Below are 22421 nucleotides of genomic sequence, written 5' to 3' on the forward strand. Positions count from 1 at the left end.
TCTCAGCCTGATCGTTGGCTTTACGTCTGATCCATAAAGCCTGATTTTTACTTCTGCGTCGGACCTACGCTGCAGGCTCTGTGTCAGTTTACATTAATTCATCTGCGTCGTTGTCCGCGTGGACAGGCAATGACCACTAGGCTTAAGTGCCCACACGTGTGTTGCTTGTGTAACCAAGACAAGAGCCGAAGAAGAAGCAGCTTGTCGCCCAGTGGTCATTGCCTGTCGACTCGGAAAACCTTGCATATCTATAAATGAAAACCGACATGTAGCCTTCAGCGTAGAGCCTACGGCGTAGGTCTGTTAAAGAAGTACAAATCAGCCTTTACATTTTTGGAGAGGTGCGCGTCAGGTTGCAGCGTAGGGTACACGGCTCTGCATAGGCTACGGCACAGTTTATGTCATAGTACCTACGCACAAGCATAAACTTAATTTAAGGCACACTTTTCTGGAAACTCTTCAGCACGTTCAAAGTCGTCATCTTATTGGTTGAATTTCACAGGATTTCCGGGAGATGTGCGTGTTGCGTTCTTTAACGGTCCGCCTGGAAACAACACAAAGCGTCTGATCTACAAAGTAAGCTGTCGTGTTTACAACGGTTGCTATAAGAATTCATCACAACTGCGAAAAGTCTTCAGTACTATGAAGGTCTGAAAATGCGAGACTAGTTCCTGGAAGATGCCCAGGAGTACCCTGTAATGGATTTCTGAGGTCAGTCAGAGAGACCTTTCAAAGCCTACTGGGGCACTTCTAGAAACAGGGTAGTGCATAATGTACAGTCAGTTAATTATTATCATTTAGTCTGGGCATTGTATTTATTATATAATGATTTACTATATAGTATATCTATATATTAATACAAATCCAACTGACTGTACTTTGTTCTACATATCATAAAACAAAACAGCACTCCTATTTATGTTTAACCATTCTTTAATTTTCTATTCTAAATGATGAGACTTTCCTTAAAAATTATTCACCAGAGAAATGGAAACCAGGAAACCGGAGTTAGTTCATAGAAACAGATGTGCTGTCATGGAAATCAAGCTGTTTCTAATAAGTGGCAGTCAGGCATATGTGATTAACTAGTGCGTGGTCTAGAAAATCTTCAGTCTTCTCAGAAAGTTGTTGCTAAGGGAAGCGAGTTATCTGCCTAGTACAGCATATGAGTTGTCTGATATGAATCCTGGATGTGCATCGGCTAATTTGCATAGCGCTTTAATGTTGATAGTCCCCATCAAGTTTGTTATAGTTTGTCAAATTTGATTAATTAGGGATTCATCTAATGTATTCCTTTAATGCACTTTGAATTAAAATAATTAAAATAACATATAAATGTAATGCACTTGTAAAGACTAGAATCTGATCTAACGTCTAAGTGTCTTTCTGTATTCCAGGTAGGTTCCTAATTATATAAATCTATTTCTAAATCTTTCAGACTACCATGTGACACAGTCACATCAGAATGTTTAAATTGAGGACTGTTCTCTTAAAGAAACAGCTTAGACAAACGGAATGAACGCATGTGTTGTCGTTGGAACAGATCCAGCAGTATAACTCCGTTAGACCTCGATTATGCAACTCTTAGCAACATTAATTTTCTCCAAATGAATCCTAATAAATATAAATGCCATTAAGTAATTATAAAGGATACCTGGTCATTTGTTTAAATGCTTCGGGCTTGAAGGCATTATTTTTGTGTTTTATCTGATGTGTTAATCTATCTGACAGCAGGTGAAATTACCATATCATGCGAGACGAAGTGAAGACGGGATTATGCAAAACTCCCTCATCCACATGTAGTGCAGTCATACAGCTTTAACAGGCCAATAAACAGGTATCCTTTGGTGACTGCAAACCCTCAGCTGTTTGCTTTCTCTCCCACCGGGCTCTTCCTAAGAGACCCGTGTTTGCTATTCACACTTGTTTGCTTATTTATTTCAATAATCTTTTTCGATCAATAAACTTTCTGTCTGCAGACCTCCTCTATGACTTCATAATTGAATGCATGCCCTTTGGCCAGCCGAGCTCATTTCATTTTTGGAATTGTCAAACGCGATGAAGTCACTGCCTTTGGGGCCGTGTGGAGAGGTGATTATCTTCAGCTTGTTCTGAGTGTGACTGTTTTGTTTGCTAACCATGATTGTGTAAGGTGTTTAAAGCAGTTGTAACAGGCAGATTAAGGGGTGACCCACAGTGCGGCGGGTCACTGAGTTAGTGTAGGTAAAAATAGATATATAGCGCCTTTGCTTAGGGAGTGACTATAAGTGAAAGAGCTATTGATAAGTATTCAGGAACATACAAGGACTTCTCTGTGGCACCTGGAACATCCAGTACACGTTAACATTTACCATTGCAGAAATTACATTTACACGTTTGTCAATTTATGCACAGCATCTTTGCTTCGTGGTCCATGGGAATCGAACCGATGACCTGTGCATTGCTACCGCAATGGCAAACCGTGCTCTCACCAACGGTACTAAATTAAAACCAGCATATTTGTAGCAAAAACATTATCATCAAAAGGCAATGAGTCCTCCAAAAGTGGTTCTTTCACTTGTGCCATACAAAACCATGGTTTATTTTCCTAAGTGTAATATAAAGTTAAAGAATAAAAATTGTAAATCTACTAATTAAAAAATAAGAGACGTCTTATATGCTAAGTGAAATAATTAAATCAAGAAAAGGTCAGATCTACTCTTCAGCACAGAACAACAGAACAAACGTATGCTGTTGTTTTTCTGGATGCGTTTGGCGCTGCGCGCTCTCGTGTGATGTCAGCGACAGCGGCGCGCGGGGCAGATCTACTGCTCGCTCGCGGAGGACAGTGTCAGAGCGAAGGAGAGTCACAACGAAGATGGTCTCAATAAGCGGAGTTCCCGTAGCGGATAGCCTTTGTTGGTACTGATTCGGAGCGGACTCCTGGATAACTCGGATTCGGAGTGAGTACAGCGGCAGACGCGCGCTAGGGATGCGGCGAGGCGCTCTTTTTGCGGAGAGCATCATATGCGCTTTGAAGTTACATGCCCTGCTGTATCCAGATGCGCACGGATGCGTTACAGCTGTGCGTTTAATAATACGCGTATATGTGAATGACATGCAAAACCGTGACCAGGGAAATGGGTAAAGACACGTGTTTTGGTTGGCAGTTAACGATCTCTGTTTTAATATGGCAAATCTATTGTTCTCATTCGAGCGTAATTTACAGTTCATGTAGAAAATGGTCTACCTGTCCAATTCACTTAGCAACAGACTGTATTTTAAAATAATGTGTGTTTATATAAATTCACCTTGATGAAAGATTGTCATAAACAAGGGATAGTGGTTTCAGTCTTTTCTGAACTACAATAAGGTTTTAACTGCAATTATTTTATGTTTTAATTTATTTTTGGTGTGTGTTTGTATGTAATCTCTCTCTGGGCATAATCTGAAAATACATTTGCATATAAATGGATCATTTAATAATAAGTTTCTTATTTATCTGTTGATTATTACAGTATATGCTTATTTGGTTTAAATGCTGACTGTGATTTTTTTTGTTTAATTTCAGTAAATTTGCTTCATAGTTGTAAATTCATGCATCTTTGCTATATGCAATTGCATTGTGTGGGCAGTATTCTTTCGAGGGTTATATTGTTGCATATTATTTAGTGCATCAAATATTTCTTTGGCAAAAGGGAACAAAGTTAAAATTAAACTTTTATTAAGGCAATTTCATTAATTAATTTATTTCCTTTCTAATTTCACAAGCACCGTCTGCATGTCTCCAACATAGTGTGACATTGACAGTCGTTTGCTGTTGTTACTTGCTAAAAAATCTAACACTGATGTTAACGTAAGTTAAAATGTTAAAAGGTTAATTTCCTTATATTTCCATCTCCCAAAAGAGGCATTTATGCAAGTGGACACAGTGTCCTTTCTATTATAACTCCTACATTTACATTCTGGTGTAAGGACTCTTTGGCCATCATTACTGAAGATTCTATTTTTGTATATTTTATTTGGGTTGCGGGTAATAAATGGCTGGCGTGTTTATGCTGTGTGATAATAGAGGGGTACAGCGAGGTTAAATCACACATGGAATTACACATTGATAGGGCCAATCTTTCCTCAGAACAGCTTAATGACCCTCATGAGATTTATTGACAGAGGGCAGGATGTGGTTTCCAAAGCCTGTTATTTTATTATCAGCCCAGTCATTGATATAATGTTAACTCCGTTGTAAAAGTACCCTCAGAAAAAGCAGGATTTAAAAGAACGGTTCACCCAGAATAGAAACGTGTCAGTCGTGGTCATCGTGTATGTTCATTGAATGAAAAAGGTGGAATTTGGATATTAGCTATAAATAATTTTCTTTTTGTTTGACAGAAGATAGGAATTCATGAGGGTTTCAAATGTTATAAAGGTCAATCTTAACAGCAGAATGTTCCTCGACCACAAAAAGATGTGTGTGTTGGTACAGTAACAGCATCTCCTGCTGGGTGCCACCCATAGAGAATCTATTTTTAATTGGCCTTGTTGATGACAACAGAAACTTTCCAGCAATGTCCGCTCGCCGGTGAAGTTCATTGTGCCCATGGGACTAGAGAATATCAGTTGGCACAATTTATTTTCTCCATTAGCACTAGTGCTTCATTCGCACTCGCTTCTGTGTTTTCACGCTTGTGTCACAAGCAGCAATTAGAACAGAAAAGCAGATTTGATGCCCAGATTTATTTTGTTTCTTTAGGCTTTATGTGTACATATGTGTGCAAAGCGTTTGTTTTTACAGAATGCTGTTGGTTTAGATTATTTAGATCCTTTACAATTTAACAATTTAGCTTGTGTTGATGTGACAGAGTATGTCGATCAATAGCGTTTTGGTTTTTATAACAAAAGCATTCAATTTGAATATTAAATAAATAGTGCACCCTCACAATGAAAATTATGTGCTCATTTACTCACCCTGTTGTCATTTTAAGCCTCTGTGATTTTCTTTTTTCTGCAAAACACAAAAGATATTTTGAAACAAGTTGGTAACCAAAACCGCTGGTCCCGATTGACAAGTCAATGGGGACAAACAGTTTTCTGTGAACACGTTTTTCAAAATATCTCAATTCCGTTCTGCAGAAGAAAAAAGTCATACAGGTTTAAGAACTCTTGCGAGGCGAAACTGAGCAATGATGCAGCTTGTGATTTGTCATATTTTTGTCATTTGCAGTATTGTGCTGTCAAATATTCTTCTATATAATAACAGCTAAACCGCACAATATTTTGACCGTCGTCCCTGTCAAGCAAACGCTCACATTGCACTAGTTTAATGCCTCTTGTATTACTTTGTGATTTTTTTCTTCCAATTCATATATATGTCCTATATATGTAGAGTACAAACAAGATCCTTTGTAGTTTTTTATATTGGGTACTTCAGAAGATTAGACGACATGCAACAGATCACAATGTAGCCTTGAGGAACTGTGTTCTCTCTCTCTCTCTCTCTCTCTCTCTCTCTCTCTCAACAGCTGATATTTATTCTGTTCAGCACCTTAGAGTATCAACAAGGCTATAGTGAAACCCATGACAGCTTCTGTTCTAGTGTTTCACTGGCAAAATCTCAAGCTCAACGCTCCATTCATTTCTTCCTGTGGACCGTTACAAACATTCAGGATATGTAATTAGTGAAATGAATGGTTTGCACAAAAACAAAAATTCAGTCATCCTAAATATGCCTTTTTCTGTTGAAGTACACAAAAGAAGATATTTTGAGAAATCACCATTGAAAGTCAATGGTGGCCAATGTTGTCTGGTTACCAAATTTTTCACCTGGATTCTGCAGAGGAAGAAAGGTGATGCAATTTGGAAATGAGATAAGTGTAAGGGACAAAAGAATAATGAAAAATTGGAAGAATAAGAATCCCTTTAAACTGTTGCCTACACAGTGCAACCTGCATTATAGCTATTTAGAGATATAAAAAAAGCAAATATATTTATAGTTTACGGTTAGGTCCCTTGCTTATGATGTATTATTGCTTTGTGATGTAAATGTAAAACTTTAGACACCTATGGATAGGATAATGCAATGTAAGTCGCTTTGGACAAATGCATAAATGTAAATGTAGACAGATTCCCAGCATGGATTTGTTGGTTCAACCAATGGTGTGAGAATACTGGAGGTGACGTTGATGGATCAGAGGTGGTTTGCACAGGCACGTTTCACTAATGACATGTGGGCTTTTGTGCATTTTGCCATATGTGATCCATCATGGTGTTTCTCTTCAGGTGTGAGGTCTTAAAGACAACACTGCGTCCTGGAGATATGGCTTAATCTGTACTTTAGCAACGCTTGTAATGTCTAAAAGCAGAGGGTTATAAAGTGCACAAGGTCCGGCTGTTATCTGTCATCTTAAATATGCGGATTTGAGACAGTCATCGTCGGAGCTAAAAATAAACTGCATCAATCCGGGGAGCGAGGTATCCCGGCTTACTTGCCTGTGTTCTCTGCTACCTGACAAAACGTCTTGAAAAAGAACAGCACCCTCTTTTTATTGTCTGCACTTAGCCGTCTGTACCATATGTCAGATAAATAAAACAGATTGTGACATGTTGTGAAGCTTTACAACTCGCCTAAAACCTTTGCTTGCACTGACTCAGTTGTCTGTGATGGGAAAATAAGGCATCGCTTTCATAATGCCTCGCTATTGATCTTACACTGAAACCCTCACAGATGTGAATTATTTATGAATGGGATCTTCATGCATCGTACGAAATGTGTGCCGTAAACCTACATTATGTGGATTCGTGTAAGGAGAAGTGTAGTTAAAGTCAGATCAATGCTGCCTTAAGAAAGGCCTGTCCCGCGTTTGACATTAAGTTTTGGAAGAAAACACTGCAGATCGTATTGGAAATGCGTGGCATTTAGAAAGTTCTTCACAAGTTTGCATTTGACTAATTTGATTTTGCTATTCAGCTTTGACAAATGTGGCTACAGAAATGTGGTAATGGTGTTGATAGGGTTCACAAACTCACATTTACTCATTTAGCAGGTGATTTTGTTCAAATGAGAAACATCACAAGCCATTTATTATGTGAAAGTCAACAATGTTCAGACTAAAGCAAGGCTGAGATTCAAAAGCTTGGAGGAACTAATGTGATAATGCATGAAAGTGTCTTTAGTAGTTTATTAAGAAGTGTTTCTGTTTATGGGAGTGGTACAGAAAATTATTTGCCGAAGACATGTTCAGCTAGTTCTTGAATGTTGTGATGGTGTCAGTAGAAAAATTGGAGGTTGGAACCACAAAGGAACATCACAGAGGAGCCAGCAAAAGGCAGACAAAGATTTTAATAATGTGGGCTGTGTTCTGGTTTTTAACTGCTGTATTGCTTTATAAGTTTAGGATTTAGTAGCTGTTGCACTTATAATTGTGCATCTTGGGAGTCATCTGCTTTTATTTCACCTCTATCGGGGCAGTTTTAGAGCTTTAAATCACAGGGAGAGGTTGTGTAGATGTCACTTCCTTATGGCGGCTTGTTATTGATCAGTTTTAGTTTCTCTCCACCCGTTCCCTTCTGCCCTGCATTATACAGCCTGTCATGAATCATAAAAAGGTTTAGTCACAGCCTCAGAAACACCGTTTCCAACCAATAATAAGGCAAACAGAAAAACTCTTATCCTGATAAGATAGAAAATGAAAAACTCACTTGGACTCAGTTGGGTACTTGAGAGAATTTGTTAAGCTAAGCATACAGTATATTGATTGGCTAAATAGAGCTTTAGGTAAATGCACTCGAATTGATTTAATTTTGTTGAAGGGCTCGTTGCTTCGATGTAAATCTGTTTTGAAAGCAAAGAGTGTACATCACTTTATTGCTATATATATAGTTTATTTTGGAGTAACCAAGTTTGGTTGAACTTGGAAAGATTGTATAAAGAAAATGAGATGGCTCTTTCTGTTTAAATTGGCAGTTCAAAATCATTGACAAGGTTTCTTGAGCGTTTTCAGGAAACCAGGAAAACATACGGTCGCTGTCCTTACAAAACTGTCCAAATTCAGGAAATCTTTTTTCAGGAAATGATTTTTTTTTTAATGATTCAAAAGTTTGTTGTCAAAATTTATCGTATTTATGACTTTCTAATGGTTAGATATTTCCAACAAAAAAAACTTTGATAAACATAAACGGTGACTAATGATAATGATTTATGAGATCAAGATAAATAAATATGGAGATACGAGGTTTCAGAAGGACAGCAACAATATGCTAGGTTGTTTCAGCCCATGGTTATGGACTATGGGTTTCTCTGTATTTTGCCCAACCGTGGGTTAAAATGACAGCATTTTTATAGTGGGAATGGGATTGCTAAGGTGTACTGAGTATTTTTTTCATTTACATATACCTTTATTTTTACATAGGAGATAAGTTACAATTGTGGAACACACTGTCTCCGTATTATGTTTGTCTTTGGAAGCCTCACAAAAAACATCTGATAAAAAAATCTGATAAATGCCCCTTTGCCCTTCTTTGGTATTTCAGCAGCATCCAGCGCACGTTGATGGTGCGTCACTGAGGGGGATATTTGTTTGAGGAGGCACACAGCCAATGGGAAAAGCATTCTCTGGGGAGTCACAGTGCAGGGAACCAGGGGTTTGCCTTTTAAACATGAGAAGATGAATCGCATGTAATCTGTGCTTTGTTCTTCCATCCCACACATATGGGCTTTGCCCCCAGCTGTCGGCATCCGTTATAAATAGGAATAGATTGAAACCTTTCTCCCGTTCATCTTCAAATCACTGCTGCTGAGTATGTATCTGATCCTCTCTGCGGGATTGGATGTGACTTGGCTGATGTTATTTTTGGCCACACATGATTCGATGCAGTAAACAGCCCTGACGGCTAGGGGAGTAGCTGGATACATCTTTACAATGCTGCACTAATTGGCTTTGTTCTCCAAACACAGATGTGTCGTTAAGGCGTAGTATCGAATGAGTGTTGGTTTAAATGAATTGGATCAGACCTCATGTAAACCTTTTTTAAGGTGTTTAATTGCAATGTACAAAGAAATTTGGTGCATTCCAGGTCCACACATGGGCAATTTTCTGTCAAAACTTGAAATATAAATTCTCAGGGAATGTATTTATCATCAATATTTAGAACTATCTGTTTATGTTTTACCAAACCCCTTAGTATGGAATCCAGACATCGGAAAAATATCAGTCTATGCCCTTTATAAAGGAAGGTGCTTAAAATGTTCTTCACAGCGATGCCAAGAACCATTTTTGTTTCCAAAAAGAACCAAAGGTTCTTTAACCGTCTCTTTCTTACTTTTTTATAATCTAAAGAAGCTTTTTCACTACAAAGAACCCTTTGTGAAACAGAAAGGTATTTCAGATGTTAAAGGTTCTTAATGGATCCAAAAGGTTCTTCTATGGCATCAAAGAACCTTTTGAATCTATCAAAAAATAGATTCATATGACAAAAAGTTCTTAAAACACATACTTTGTAGAATTTCTGTGCATTTAAATGTGCAAACCAAAACCAATAGTACCCAACAAATGGAGAATGCATGGTTTTTCATAGAACATATAATAGATATTTATTTTACTGTGAGAGACTACCAAATATTGACTTTTGACTCATCAGTATGGTGAAAACCTTTCGTAAAAACTTTCTTCTAAAATATTTAGGGGACAGTTTACCCAAAAATAAACATTCTATCATCATTTACTCACCCTTCTGATGAACATTTCTTGGTCACCATTGACTTTAATAGTAGGGGGGAAAATGTTAGTCTCAAAGGTGCCCCAGAACTGTTTGCTTTCTTACTTTCTTCAAAATATCTTTTTTTGTGTTCAACAGAGTAAAGAATTTATAAAGCAATTTATAAAAAGACAAGATTTTTAGGTGAACTGTTCCTTTAAGAACATTTCCGTGGAATTGCCATCATGCTGCTATAGAGTCCATATTCCTGCAGTCGGTCATTGTGCAGGATCCGGCTATGTGAGACAACGTCTGGCACAACTGGAGATATTTAATAGTTTAGGACTAATACAGTACAGAACATGCAGCAATAAAATCCTCTCTCTTCTGCAGAAATGTGTATTGTGGGTAACATATTTCAATTGAACTCTGCATCCCTCATGGCAGGATTAGTTCTTGCCGAAGATGAAAATTTATAATAACTCTCTTCCGATGTCCCATGTTCCCAGAGTTGCAATTCTAAAACCGAACAAACAAACAACTGAGAACTAGAGCTTCACTTCAGCCAATGACACAGGAGGCCCAATGCCCAGATTAACACAATGCATCAAACACTCAAAAAATTGTGTTCTCAAGATTTGTGCTGCTGTTATTCTTAAAGAATGAAGTGTTTTGAACCGCAGGCATTTATGTATATTCAGTGTGAAAACATTTGAATTAGTCACGACAGCCAGCGGTTCCACACCACATTATTTCACACTGTGTGAATCATGTCTATTTTTATGGCCACTCCCCTGGTATGTGTACAGATGGAACAAATCAGTAAGCTTTCCAATAACGTGGCGATAAAGTCGCAGCTTTGTTCTAAAGCTTAGTGAGCTGTCTACTTTATTCGACAACACTTCAGGCATCGCTGGCGGTTCCCAAAACGAGGACCGTTCCAAAAGGTAGGCAATCATTTTACACTGCCGTCTAAACTTCCTCATTTTGGCCAAACTTAAAAAGATATGTTTACAGAGACGCAATCCCAGAATGCATTGCAAACAGCATTCACCCAATATGATGGTGATGAAAGTTGATTAAAAATGCAGTGCATTCATTATTGATACTTATTGATATAAAATATTTACAAATAGGGTTACCAAAAGAAAAAAAGACTATACTTGTTCATAAGGCATATAGGCAATGGACCTGAGAAATGACATATTGGCTTCCAAACCAGATTCTAAACAGGGAGTAGCTGTCAAAGCTTTATTGTATCTGTTTCTAAAAATGCACAAATTAACAGTGTGATCATGGTGTTTCTAAACCAGTACTGTATCCTGGACAGTAATAACAAAAAGGAGACAAATCTTTTTTATTTGTATAAGACCACACAAACTCAACTTGAGAAAATTGTTTTCGTGCTTCAGAACTAGTTTAAAGGATTCTGACCAATATTGTCTGCAAACAGGAATAACACTGTGTGCATTTTAAAGAGCCATTATTTACCCACGGCTGTCATATTTTTACAGCTGTATGATGGTGACTGCAAAGAAATGTGGAGATAGAATATACTCCGCTGAATTTTTTGCGCACATTCCCCACAAAGTTATTAAGGTTGGGACCTTAAAGTCCCCCTGAACCAGAAGTTGCGATCGTGTTTACTTCCGTATTTCGACGCATTTCCAAGTGAAATGGAGTTTTGAATGAGAAAAAGAGTGGGCGTGGCTTTCGTCTTTCTCTGCGATTTGATTGGATGTATAAATACAGCTGTTGCAATTTGAAACGGGACTGCCAGCAGACTGACAGTTAAAGGGGATGAGTTAGCGGAGTTAACACCCTTTGAAACAAGGGTGGGCGCCGGTATGAGTAAAAACATATATTATGTTATTGTAAGATAATTAGACAATCTAGGTAGAAAGTTGACGAGTCTAGTCGATGGAACATTCAGAAGATCCGGATCCGGGGACCAAGAATGACACAGACACAGAAGTGCAGTTCACTGACAGTCAAAGGTTTATTAGAGATAGGACCAAAATATACATGGATAAATGAGGAAGTGAGGTAATGCTCAGATCTAGACACTTCTGTACATGGAAAATCACAAGACCCAATGTTAGTAATTCTTCTTAGGTTAGCAATACATTAGTTCCTTGTTCTTGACATCTGGAACATGCTGATACAGCCACTTCAAGTCGTAAATCTCAATGACATTTATACTAAACAGAATATAGTGCATAAAACAATGGGGAGTACTACATGTGGAACACAGGTAAACCCCAAATCTCACAGTTTTGTACACAGTAATTAAGAAGCTGCTTGGGTTTTATCTGTTTTACAGCAGGATTGTTACCCGAATCAATGTTCTATTAGCTCGGCTGTTCTAGGTCATTGATGGTTATGTCCAATGCAATGGGGGTTTATGGTCCTGCAAGGCCTGTGCCGTCTAAGATAAGTTATTTACATATATACACATCTGCAAAGAATAGAGTCCCTGTAGATTATTTCTGATAACAAGCAAGAAGCAAAAGAAATAACAAGTAAATGACTTTTGGGTTACCAGTAGAAGAACGGTTACTTGGCTAAACTTAAATTCGACAAAGTTACAGGACCCATTCAGTAAATTGTTTATCTAATAAAAATGAACACACAATAAAATTCAAACAAATCTTTTATTTAATGCAATTTTTATACAATAATTTAATATGACTATAAGTGGATTCAAATACAAATAGCCACTAGCCAGACCAATCAACAAACACTGACCGGAAGTTAACTGTAAACACCTATAAAGTGTTTTTGATCATTTTATCAATCTCTGTATTGATTTAAAAACCGAATAATGGACTATGAACATTAGCTGACAAACACAAACATGAACACCATAGAAGGGAAATTTTCATTTGATGCTAGTTCCTTTTTAAGTGGAACTTGACTGACGCAAACCAAAAGATAAAATCATTTGTACGAGCGAATTATAAATCTGGAATGGGCGTAAATATATCCGTGGCCTTCGTTCTGCTATATTAAAATGATATGAGCCGTTGCTTGGTAACAGAAGACAACTTATCTCTGTTGACACAGGTGTAAGATAAAGCAGTCAAGCTAGCTGTGTGGTTCAAAAGTCCAAGACCATTTTACTTAAAATATATTTTCTAGTGAAAAGTAAAAAATGTGCATGTGATGCCATGTCCCCCTTTTGCTTTAATGACATGATACACTCCAGCTGCCGAGGACTCCATGTGAAAACCTGATGATCCATGACATCCCAGCATCCTTTAAGAATGACCCAAAGCTTGTCTTGAGTGTTTCTGTGGGATGAAGGAAATCTGACCTTTTGTTCAAAGGAACTAAAGGTAAAAACCATCATAACCACCCAGGCCTATAAGACGCTTAGTGTATGATGCACAGTGGAATGTGTCTTTAAGGCAGAAATATGAAGTCTCGATAATGACTATACTCTTTCAGATCTACTACGCCCACGTCATCCACTTATCTGTGTCAATATAAGCCTCCTGAGAACGGAAATGCCTGAGTCCTGAGACCCGTAGGAAGCTTGTTCAGAGGTCAGCATCCATGCTTGAGAAGCTGCTTGGGTTTTATCTGTTCCACAGCAGGATTGGCACTGTTACCCGAATCAATGTTCTATTAGCTCGGCTGTTCTAGGTCGTTGATGGTTATGTCCAATGCAGTGGTGGTTTATGGTCCTGTGAGTCCTCAGGACAGCATCCTCTTGACAACCCAACCCTCATCTGTCTCCTCTGCGTTTCACCCGTGCCCTCCAAAGGAATTACAGCAGGTATCTTTATCGAAACAACTCCCTGCACTTGGCATCCTTTCTGTTAGTTTATGTCGCCCCTTTTGCTCCCTGAACTCTCTGTGAGTCGCATTGGATAAAAGCGTCTGCTAAATGACTTGTCAGTCATACTGTATGGCCCCCGTTTATAATCTATCCTTGGTCCCATGTTAGATGTCAGAACAATAGATATATTTTATATTTTCAGCTGCTTCATGCTTTGCGGATTCAATAATCACGATATATGATGATTGCGTTTGTCTCGAAGCTGTTTGACGTATATTGATAGCTTCCATTAGTAGTTTAAAGCGGCAGGACACTTCAGAAATAATGCCTTTGTGTTCTCATTTTGGGATGTGAATACAGTGTTTTTATTGGGCTGTCATTCTGTCTTTGGCTTCTACGGGGGGTTGGCCTAAAAATGAACTTAAAATGAGTGATGCATTTGTGCTCTCCATGCAAATATTGACAATCCTCCCAAACCCGGTGATACAGTCCCTTCATTCTGTATTGTCAGCCTCAGGTCATTATTCTTGATAAATGGCTTGCTATTGTGTGACCTCGCAGAATCCCAGAAAGGACGAAATGCATGAAAATAAACGCGTCGGCACGCTTTCAGCGCCATCGTGTTGCTTCCTCAAAAGGCTTATCGCAGTAGCGCACGCAGCTGTAGGTCATCTGCCACGTTGTTCTGGGCTGTATTGATTGGCAGATAGTGTGCCATTAACGTCATTAGACAGGCTGAACAGATGAGTGAGTAAATAGAGAAGACCTTTAAATGCGAGGAGCCGGGAGACCGGTGCATAGCACGCCTCAGCATCTCTTTCTCTCTACGAGTCTGACGGCTTTTCTGACTTTGTGATTTCGTTCGGTTTCCAAGACCGCTGGAATTTGCCATTAAAAGCAATGCTTTTAAAGTGTTTCTTACAGAATTCAGTTTTTACAGCAGAGGAACGACCCACCTCTAATGTCCAGCAATACAGGGCTTTAAAAAAGATCCAAAGGTTTTTTTTGCACTAGAAAATATCATTTCGGAATAGCTGCCATAAACGTTAATCAATTGAATGTTCATTTTATTTATTTGAATGTACAAGCCTTTATTGTAGTCACCCACTGAAAAACTGAAATGCATTCAACAAGCAATGGCAGTGGAAAAGTGTACTTCATTATGCAAATCAGGAGATTTGATGTCGAGTGCACTTGATTCTAATTTAAAATGCTTTGATCTGCCTGCACTTATGTGAAGTACACTGCTAAACAGGAGTTTTGTTTGGTTAAAGGATGTAACATTAACAGTCTGCAAAATATCCATTAAAACATTTTTGATAATTTTTTTGTTTATTACAGTCATGTTTGCAAATAGTGGAAATCCATCTCTGCCATAACAGCGTCCTAAAAATAGACATTGAATTTAATTGCGAATGTTAACATTTACATTTTTGGTTCCTTTTAATCTTTTCGTCGATGAGACGGAAGAACATTATATTTTCTCGAATTGAATTGAATGACAATTAGCTGTTACCGAAGAGAAAGGACAATTGGTTTGCTCTTCTTTAAAGCTTGTTACTGAGCTGTACATGGATTAAGACTGGATTAACCTTGTTTGCGCTGACATTTACAGGAACGCTGTTTATATTTAGCACAGTTCTGTTTGAACTTGGTGAATGGAAGCATTTCTTTTTTGCTTGGTCCTGCAATTATGACATTGTTTCCTGTCACACTAGACCTCTGTTATATCAATCTGACTTATTCATATATATAATGTATGTATGTATGTATGTATATACAGAAAATTAGACCATTTCAAATTCAATATGCATTTAGCTAAGACGATCATTTTTGTTTAATTCTGTGAACTACTAACAATACTTTTCCCAAATGTCAAATAAAAATAAAGTTTCTATTTGCATATATTTGCAGAAAATGAAAACTGGAGAAACAGGTGAAAACAACAGAAAAGATGCCGTGTATTTTTTCAGATCTCACATACTGCAAAGAAAACCAGTTCATATTCACTTTTAAGCAATACAGCAGTTATATTTACACATGTGTTTAAAAAAAGTTCAAAATGTTTTATGATTTATGAAAATGATGTCTGTCATGCTGTCGGATGATTTTATGTCACTCCTAAAGGTTTAATTTTGTTGGATTTTAACAGACACTGAACTGGAATGACCACAATACATATAGAATGCTGAATAAAATAACATTTTGAAGTCTCTGAATTTTTGGGATGTATTTGGTGCTTCACCGCTCTGTATTGTTACTTTAATTTACTCAGGTAGTTGTGCTTCTCTAGTACATGAGTCATGACTCAAGAGATATTTTAGACTGTTTGACCAGACGGCTCTGAGAAACCATGCTGTGACTGGTGAACATGTTAAATGGCGACTGAGATGGGCACAGGTATGCTGCTGTTGCTGAGATCAGTCAAGGGCACGACCTTGGAGAATATTTGGCTTCCCCTGTGATCCTTTTTATCACCGAGCACAATTGCATTGGCTCAGGTGGTAAACCATTCCTCAATTGAGAAAACTGCCTCGAAGCAGAGTATCTTTTGCCCAGGGTTGGATCTTGCCGTTCGCTCTGTTGTCGGGGAGCCTTGCATAATGGATTCAAGAGGGCTCAAGCAACCAATGAAAACAGTGCATCTCCCCATGCACACGACATCTCACCCAAAACCCATCAACAGCATGCTGAGATGTTGTCATGTGGTGGTTTCTTTCGGGGCGGTTAGACCAGACAGCTGGCATCTTCTGCAAGGAAAAAAACATCAATTATCAGTGCCGGTGGCCCGCTGGCGGGTGATGTCATTTCCAGCCGTAGGGTCTCAGTGTGTCATCGCTTGGCTTTGTGCAAAGAGCGGACTTAGACATTGTAGAAGAGATTGTAGTGTCATTCGTTGTCAGGATGAGCATCGATTTTAGTCCCAAACTGTCCCTTTAAGGTTTTGGGTTCAGTGGTCAAGTGTGTAATATTGTCCAAGTTAAAAGTATTCTTGTCACTTGTCTTTGATCTTTACACTCAGGAGAGTAAAAATTGAAAAGAGCTGAGATACAGTTTGATTCGTGTAACATTAATCAATCATGACAGCGTGTTTAAGGGAGCGAAAACACGAACCTGGCAACAGTTGCTATGGATGGGAAATCTAAAGTCCCCCGGACTCAAATTCACTAATACACAACAGATCTATAATTTTCAATATCAATAGCAAAACAAACACATTGTTACATACTGTGTGTGGAAAAATCTGAGAGATGCTCTCTACTGGTCATAATGTGTAACGATATGTCAGCTTAAATCCATCTGAATGGATTTCATTAGCAAAAGTGATGTTTGATTCTGTTAGAGGAGGCGAGATGGAGAAATTGATGGGAAAATTTAATGATTAAACTGCAGTAGAGCCATCTAATTTATAATAATGGATTCGGTTGGGCAGGCTTTATGGATTTTCTGTGGGAGAATAGGAAGGTATTTACTCTGGAATAAATGCTTTTTTGTTTACTGTATGTATGTATGTGCGTACATACATGTATATAAATTATGTGTATATTGTAGAATCGCTTTATTGGTTTTCATATATGACACTGCATATAAACTGCCACAGATAATACCAAAAGCTAAATCAGTTTTTGAGTAGATGACAAATAAATGTGTAAATGTATGATTTACATTTATGCATTTGGCAGATGCTTTTATCCAGAGCGACTTATATTGCATTATCCTATACATTTGTTTCTAAATATGTGCAAACCCACGACCTTGGCTTGGTTTGACTGCAAATATTAAGAAAAGAAAACTAACAATGAAGATAAATCTCTCTTATGCTATTTTATATTACAAATATTAATAATATAAAAAGAACATATTAACAGTTTGTTTTCTACATTTTGCTACACAGTATGTCACACCATAGGACACATGTTTGGTATATTTGTCAACTACCCTTTTGTAAGTTTGCATTTTTATCTGATAAGCAAATACATCTGTTTTACAGGCTTAGAAGCATGAAAGACCCATTGGTTGTGCTATTTGTCAGTCAAATCTGCAACCATATTTACATGCACTTTCTGATGGTACAGACGTCTTACAGTAAATGCACAGTCAGGACTGATTCAACGAATGTCACTCCAAACACTCGAAATAAAGGCCAGCCAAGTGGGTCTGCTGTTTTAAGGCTATGCCAAGCCTCATGTGCTGCCAACACAATGAATATTATTCGCAATCCACATTGACACAGTGCATATCTCCGTAGGGATGCTGGCCAGATTTCTCAGAATCAATCCATCATGTAAGGCGTGGTGGAAGGAATGTGGTGCAGAGCTGATGGGACTTTAAATAAAAGTGCAAAGGGAAATTAGAAGAAGCTGAAAGGGCTGTTTTTGTGCGAGCTTGGGTGTCGTGGGGGGCGAGCAGGTACAAGAACCTTGAACGATATGTTGTGATTAAAGATCTCCACTCCACAGATTCAATCACTCCCTGCTTGCTCACTCAGAAGGCATACGGTCATTGCCTAGGGTGATGCTATCTCACGCCTACATAGTATGCCATGATGACTGTTGGTTTTAAGTTGATGGACAAAGTATTTAATCATTTTAAAGATGTTCATTGTAGGGGAACTTAATCGATATCTAGAAGTGTGTTTTAATCCGGCTATCTTTCTTTTTTCAGATGATGTTATGAAGACCGCCAGAGATGACTGATGTGGAACCTGTCGTCTCTGACTTTGCAGCCACGGGCAGGACCGGCCGGAGGAATGCATTGCCAGACATTTTAGGTTCCACAGCTGGTCCTGGAGCCGATGATCTGCCAAATAAACTAGCCGAGCTTTCGGTTGGAGGTACGTCATGTGCTGGTCATTGTATTCTGTTCAGACAGGTTTAAATAGGAAATATAAAAATGTAATGTACAGACTTGAATGGCATTATATAATTTGGTGTGCTTTCCCTTAAAGGGGAATTGACCTCATATCCTAAAATGACCTTGGAACCAGTTTGTTAAAACAACAGCAAAAATCTGTGATTGACAAAAGCTGTTCTCTTAAAGGGCACCTCAAACTCTGAAGTGCTTCCGTGTGATCGAGCCGTCATAAGAAGGATCGCTGTATATTAGTCCTTTTAGTGTAGTCAAAGACGGTATACATGTGATTTTACAGACCAATATTCACAGATGTTTAATTCAACAAAATGTATCAATATAAATGGGTCAAAGATGAAAAAGGCTTTAAGCATAAAAACAAAAAGTGCAATACTGCTTTAAATTGTTGTTGTTAAAATATTAAAAAGTTTTAATTTAATTGCGTTTTTGTTTTTCTGAGCAAAACATTATACATTTATCCCTGATTTAGTGTCATTTAGTTCAACAATCTTGTCAGGCATATTTATAACAAAAATCTATTTATGACAATATTTTTTTATTTGCCACTATCCTAGATTTTGACTGTTTGCCAATAAGATTCTTTTACACACTTAAAGCACAATAAAATGTAATATGTAATATATTTTATTATGATTTGAATTATATCAGATTTCTATGATGATGTTGAAGATTCTCAACAGTTCTGAAAGAAGTATGATGTGTGTACTATTTCACATCATCCATTATTAATACATGTGTAAACAATAACTGAGGATGATCATCGGCACCCTGTTTACCTGTGTACAACAACAACACTGTAGCTTGGTCCTGTTTAGGGGTGAACTGGTCCTTCTGCCCTCTAGTGGTCATTCTTATGTGACCACTACAAAAGGTACAAAATGAACTAGGTTCAAGGTTTGAGAGCTTCCTCTCATTTTGTGTTCTTTTAAACTTTAGGTAGCATTCAAATATGAGGTGTATGGTAAAAAATGAAGGTAACGCACCGTTGCTATTTATTTGAATAAATTATTTTATTCTAATATAACCAAAAATGCACAGTAGAATAAAAATCTCTTAACAAATGAGAGGAATACATTGCAGATATGAATAACTTGTCAAATTGTAGTCAGAGTTTATTTGCAAAAACAGATAACTCTTGTTTTAAACATTCTCAAAAGTGATATTTTTTATGATATATATATTGTCATGTTTTTATTGTGTTAGTTTGCTGTTTTGGAAATGGAATGCACAGTAAAAACATGATTTTTGAAAATGTTAAAAACATTTGTTTCTCTCTTGTTTAATATGATGTCATTCTCATTGTGCTTGACTTAAAATGCTTTGTGTATGGATGAATTTTTTTGCCAAGCCTACTTAAATTCTTCCCCTAGCTTCAGTTTACACTCCAAACACAACAACATGCATGCAAAATGTTATAATAAATCTCTTTTTTATTTTTGAGTAAAGGATGAAGTCATCAATTTGACCATTGCATTTGTGTTCCTTATGTTTTGGAAAAGTGTGTATAAAGGACTTTTCACATAGAAATGTAGGTTTTAATAACAGGTTTTCATGTAAAACTATTTCTATAACATATAAAAACAATATATAGCATTTGAACACATTACAAACATTGCTGGTCTCCAAACAGATGATGGAGAACAGGGAGGAGAGAGCTCATCCTCATCGGATCCACCTAAAGAGACCACAGAGGAACAGAAGGGAGAGGAGTCATAACTCATCGTGGACACAGCCGTGATCAGACCACATTCGAGGCTCTCACGTGATCTGCCTCCACTCTTGCCCCATTGACCAAACAACTGTTACACTCTGTGCTATGCAACATCAAGACCTATGATTGGCAGTCGGATATGGACCAGTGAGAAACAACGGTTTCCTAGGAGAACAATTCATATGAAGTTTTATTTTCAATTATTTACAAAGTTAATTTCATACTTTGTTCAATTTGACTTTCCCCCACTTTTCAGTTTTCGTAAACGCCGGCTGTTTTGAGTGTCATGAAAACACTTGGTTTCCTATTTTAAAACTATATGTTTTACATCGTAGCGTTTTTCTCTGAATGTTGATGCGTTGTGGCAAAATGTCTTTTATTGCACAAAAAGTAAACACATTCCATTTGGTGATATAAGTGAAGTTTTTTCTTATCTTACAAAACTGGTCAGTCCTTGTACAGTACATTCGACTTAAATTGCATTACACACATTTTGTTTCTAAGTATGTGCAGAACAACACCACATCGTCTGTGTTGTTTTATCGTAAAGATGTGCATTGGTAACATTTTCGCCAGAGGAGATGATTCAGTGCTTAATAACATGAGATATATTTTCTTCTTGTAAATACAGAATTGTACATTATATTTGCTAGTTTTGTTTAAAAGCCTTCCATCGTGTGTATGTGTTACTTGCTGTTCGATGTTGCCGTACGCTGAATCGGAATGGTTAGTCGTCTGATGTATTACTGCAAACGTTTGTGGTCTCATTCGTTCATCATATTAAACAGGTCCGTAGCCAGCCAGTTGAAAGGGGAGGTTCTTTTTTTTTTAAAGTGGACCTTTTTTGCAGTTTTTCTCCTCCTTTTGTATTTAATTATGAGGTTCAAATACCTTTATGCACTAATTTCTGCTGGATTAGTTTGTCTGCTGGTATCTTAACCAGCACGCTTTTTGATGTACCTAAAATATTTATTGCATTGTTGTCAAATTGCTTCCTCAAGTAACACTTTTGTCAGTCCATACACAGTTCATAAGTTTAAAAACCACACTAACAACAGAACAGATTTAATGAACTTTACTGAAATATTAATAATAATTCCACTCATCATAATTTCTTGACTCTCTGTCAATGCCTCTTTGTTATGTTTTATTATTATAATTACGCTAAGTTTATATGGCTATTATATTGTAGACCAGGGGTCCCCAAACTTTTTTCTGCAAGGGCCACATAATTCTCCCTGTCTTTAATGGGGGGCCGGGTCGGTTTGTAACAGAAAATTACATGGGCCGGAGGTACTACTTGAATTATTGTGGAGATTTAATTATGATTTGAAATGTATTTATTATGCCTCCTAATGGTAGAATAGTTTATTAATAGTATATAGTTTAGTGCTACTCAAATTCAAAACATTTTCTTTTGCATATTAATTAACCTTTCTCTTTCCCAACCGCTTGGCCATTTTGTCGTCTCTTTGAAATTTTCCGATGGTTCGCGCGTCAGTTCTATCGCATTGGTATGTTATGAATTTAACAAATTATTAGGCTATGTGAGTAATTTAGAGAAATTTGGGTCTGAAAGCCAATATTCTGACGCTCGCTCACGGCCCTACTAGCGCAATCTCCTGACTGGTTAACGCTGCGCAAATTTTCACCAAAGTTCAGATTTTAAACTCGCGCGAATCACGCGAACGCTCAATGCGCGTCATTCGCGTGAATCGCGCCGCAAGTAGGTCATCGCATCTTTGCATTGACTTAGATCACTCGCGCTATAAGGCATTGTTCAGAGGGCCGGTCCAAATCTGTGGGCGGACCACATTCATATATACCCCTCCCCTCGCATCATTCAGAGGCGATGCTTCTTCACGTTGCTTTGAAAAGTGTATGCGAGAACTCTCTCTGTCTGTGCACGCACATACACGCGTCCTGCAATAATAATCGTATTAATTTGAAACAGCAACCCAGAAATTTGTCACAAGCATTGATTAAAACAATGATGACAATAATCACATGAAAAAAACGACTTAAATTCTGGACCTTTGGCAGTGAGGGGGGGTTCGTTCGAACCACCCGAACCCCCCCTGCCTACGGGCTTGTTAAAGTGCTTGTCACAGGTATTTCTTTAAGGTTGTTCATGGCGAAGGAAAATATAATCGTTGAGAAGTGTCATTCCTTTTTTATCATTTTGAAAGCTCTCGTGGTTCCATCAGATGCTGTGATTTATTCAGGGATAACTTTGGTCATGATGCCTATGTCATTATTGTATGATGTAAGCCACAAATGAAATGCAGTTATGCTTAATGACAATAAATCCTGTGCTTAGTTTATGTAGTATTAGTTTTTATTCGCCCAGCAGAGGGCACTAAAGGCATCTTTTACCACGTTAAA

The 22421-nt window shown here is 37.8% G+C and overlaps 1 protein-coding gene across 1 annotated transcript; it reads left to right on the top strand.

Moving 5' to 3' along the window:
• The first annotated feature begins 2829 nt into the window (after positions 1–2829).
• Positions 2830–22352, top strand: pkib (protein kinase (cAMP-dependent, catalytic) inhibitor beta). Its single transcript, XM_079475354.1, has 3 exons — positions 2830–2942; positions 18119–18287; positions 19956–22352. The coding sequence occupies exons 2-3, from the start codon at positions 18143–18145 to the stop codon at positions 20039–20041; spliced, it is 231 nt and encodes a 76-aa protein (XP_079331480.1). The 5' UTR covers positions 2830–2942; positions 18119–18142; the 3' UTR covers positions 20042–22352.
• Positions 22353–22421: the final 69 nt, after the last annotated feature.

Source organism: Barbatula barbatula, assembly GCF_947034865.1.
Source record: "Barbatula barbatula genome assembly, chromosome: 15".
Taxonomy (NCBI): Eukaryota; Metazoa; Chordata; class Actinopteri; order Cypriniformes; family Nemacheilidae; genus Barbatula; species Barbatula barbatula.

Bases quoted from the DNA above. Each gene is read 5' to 3' on its own strand.
- pkib (XM_079475354.1), top strand. From the start codon at position 18,143: ATGACTGATGTGGAACCTGTCGTCTCTGACTTTGCAGCCACGGGCAGG. The intron at 18,288-19,955 runs GTACGTCATGTG...GTCTCCAAACAG, and splicing joins AGCCGAGCTTTCGGTTGGAG to ATGATGGAGAACAGGGAGGA.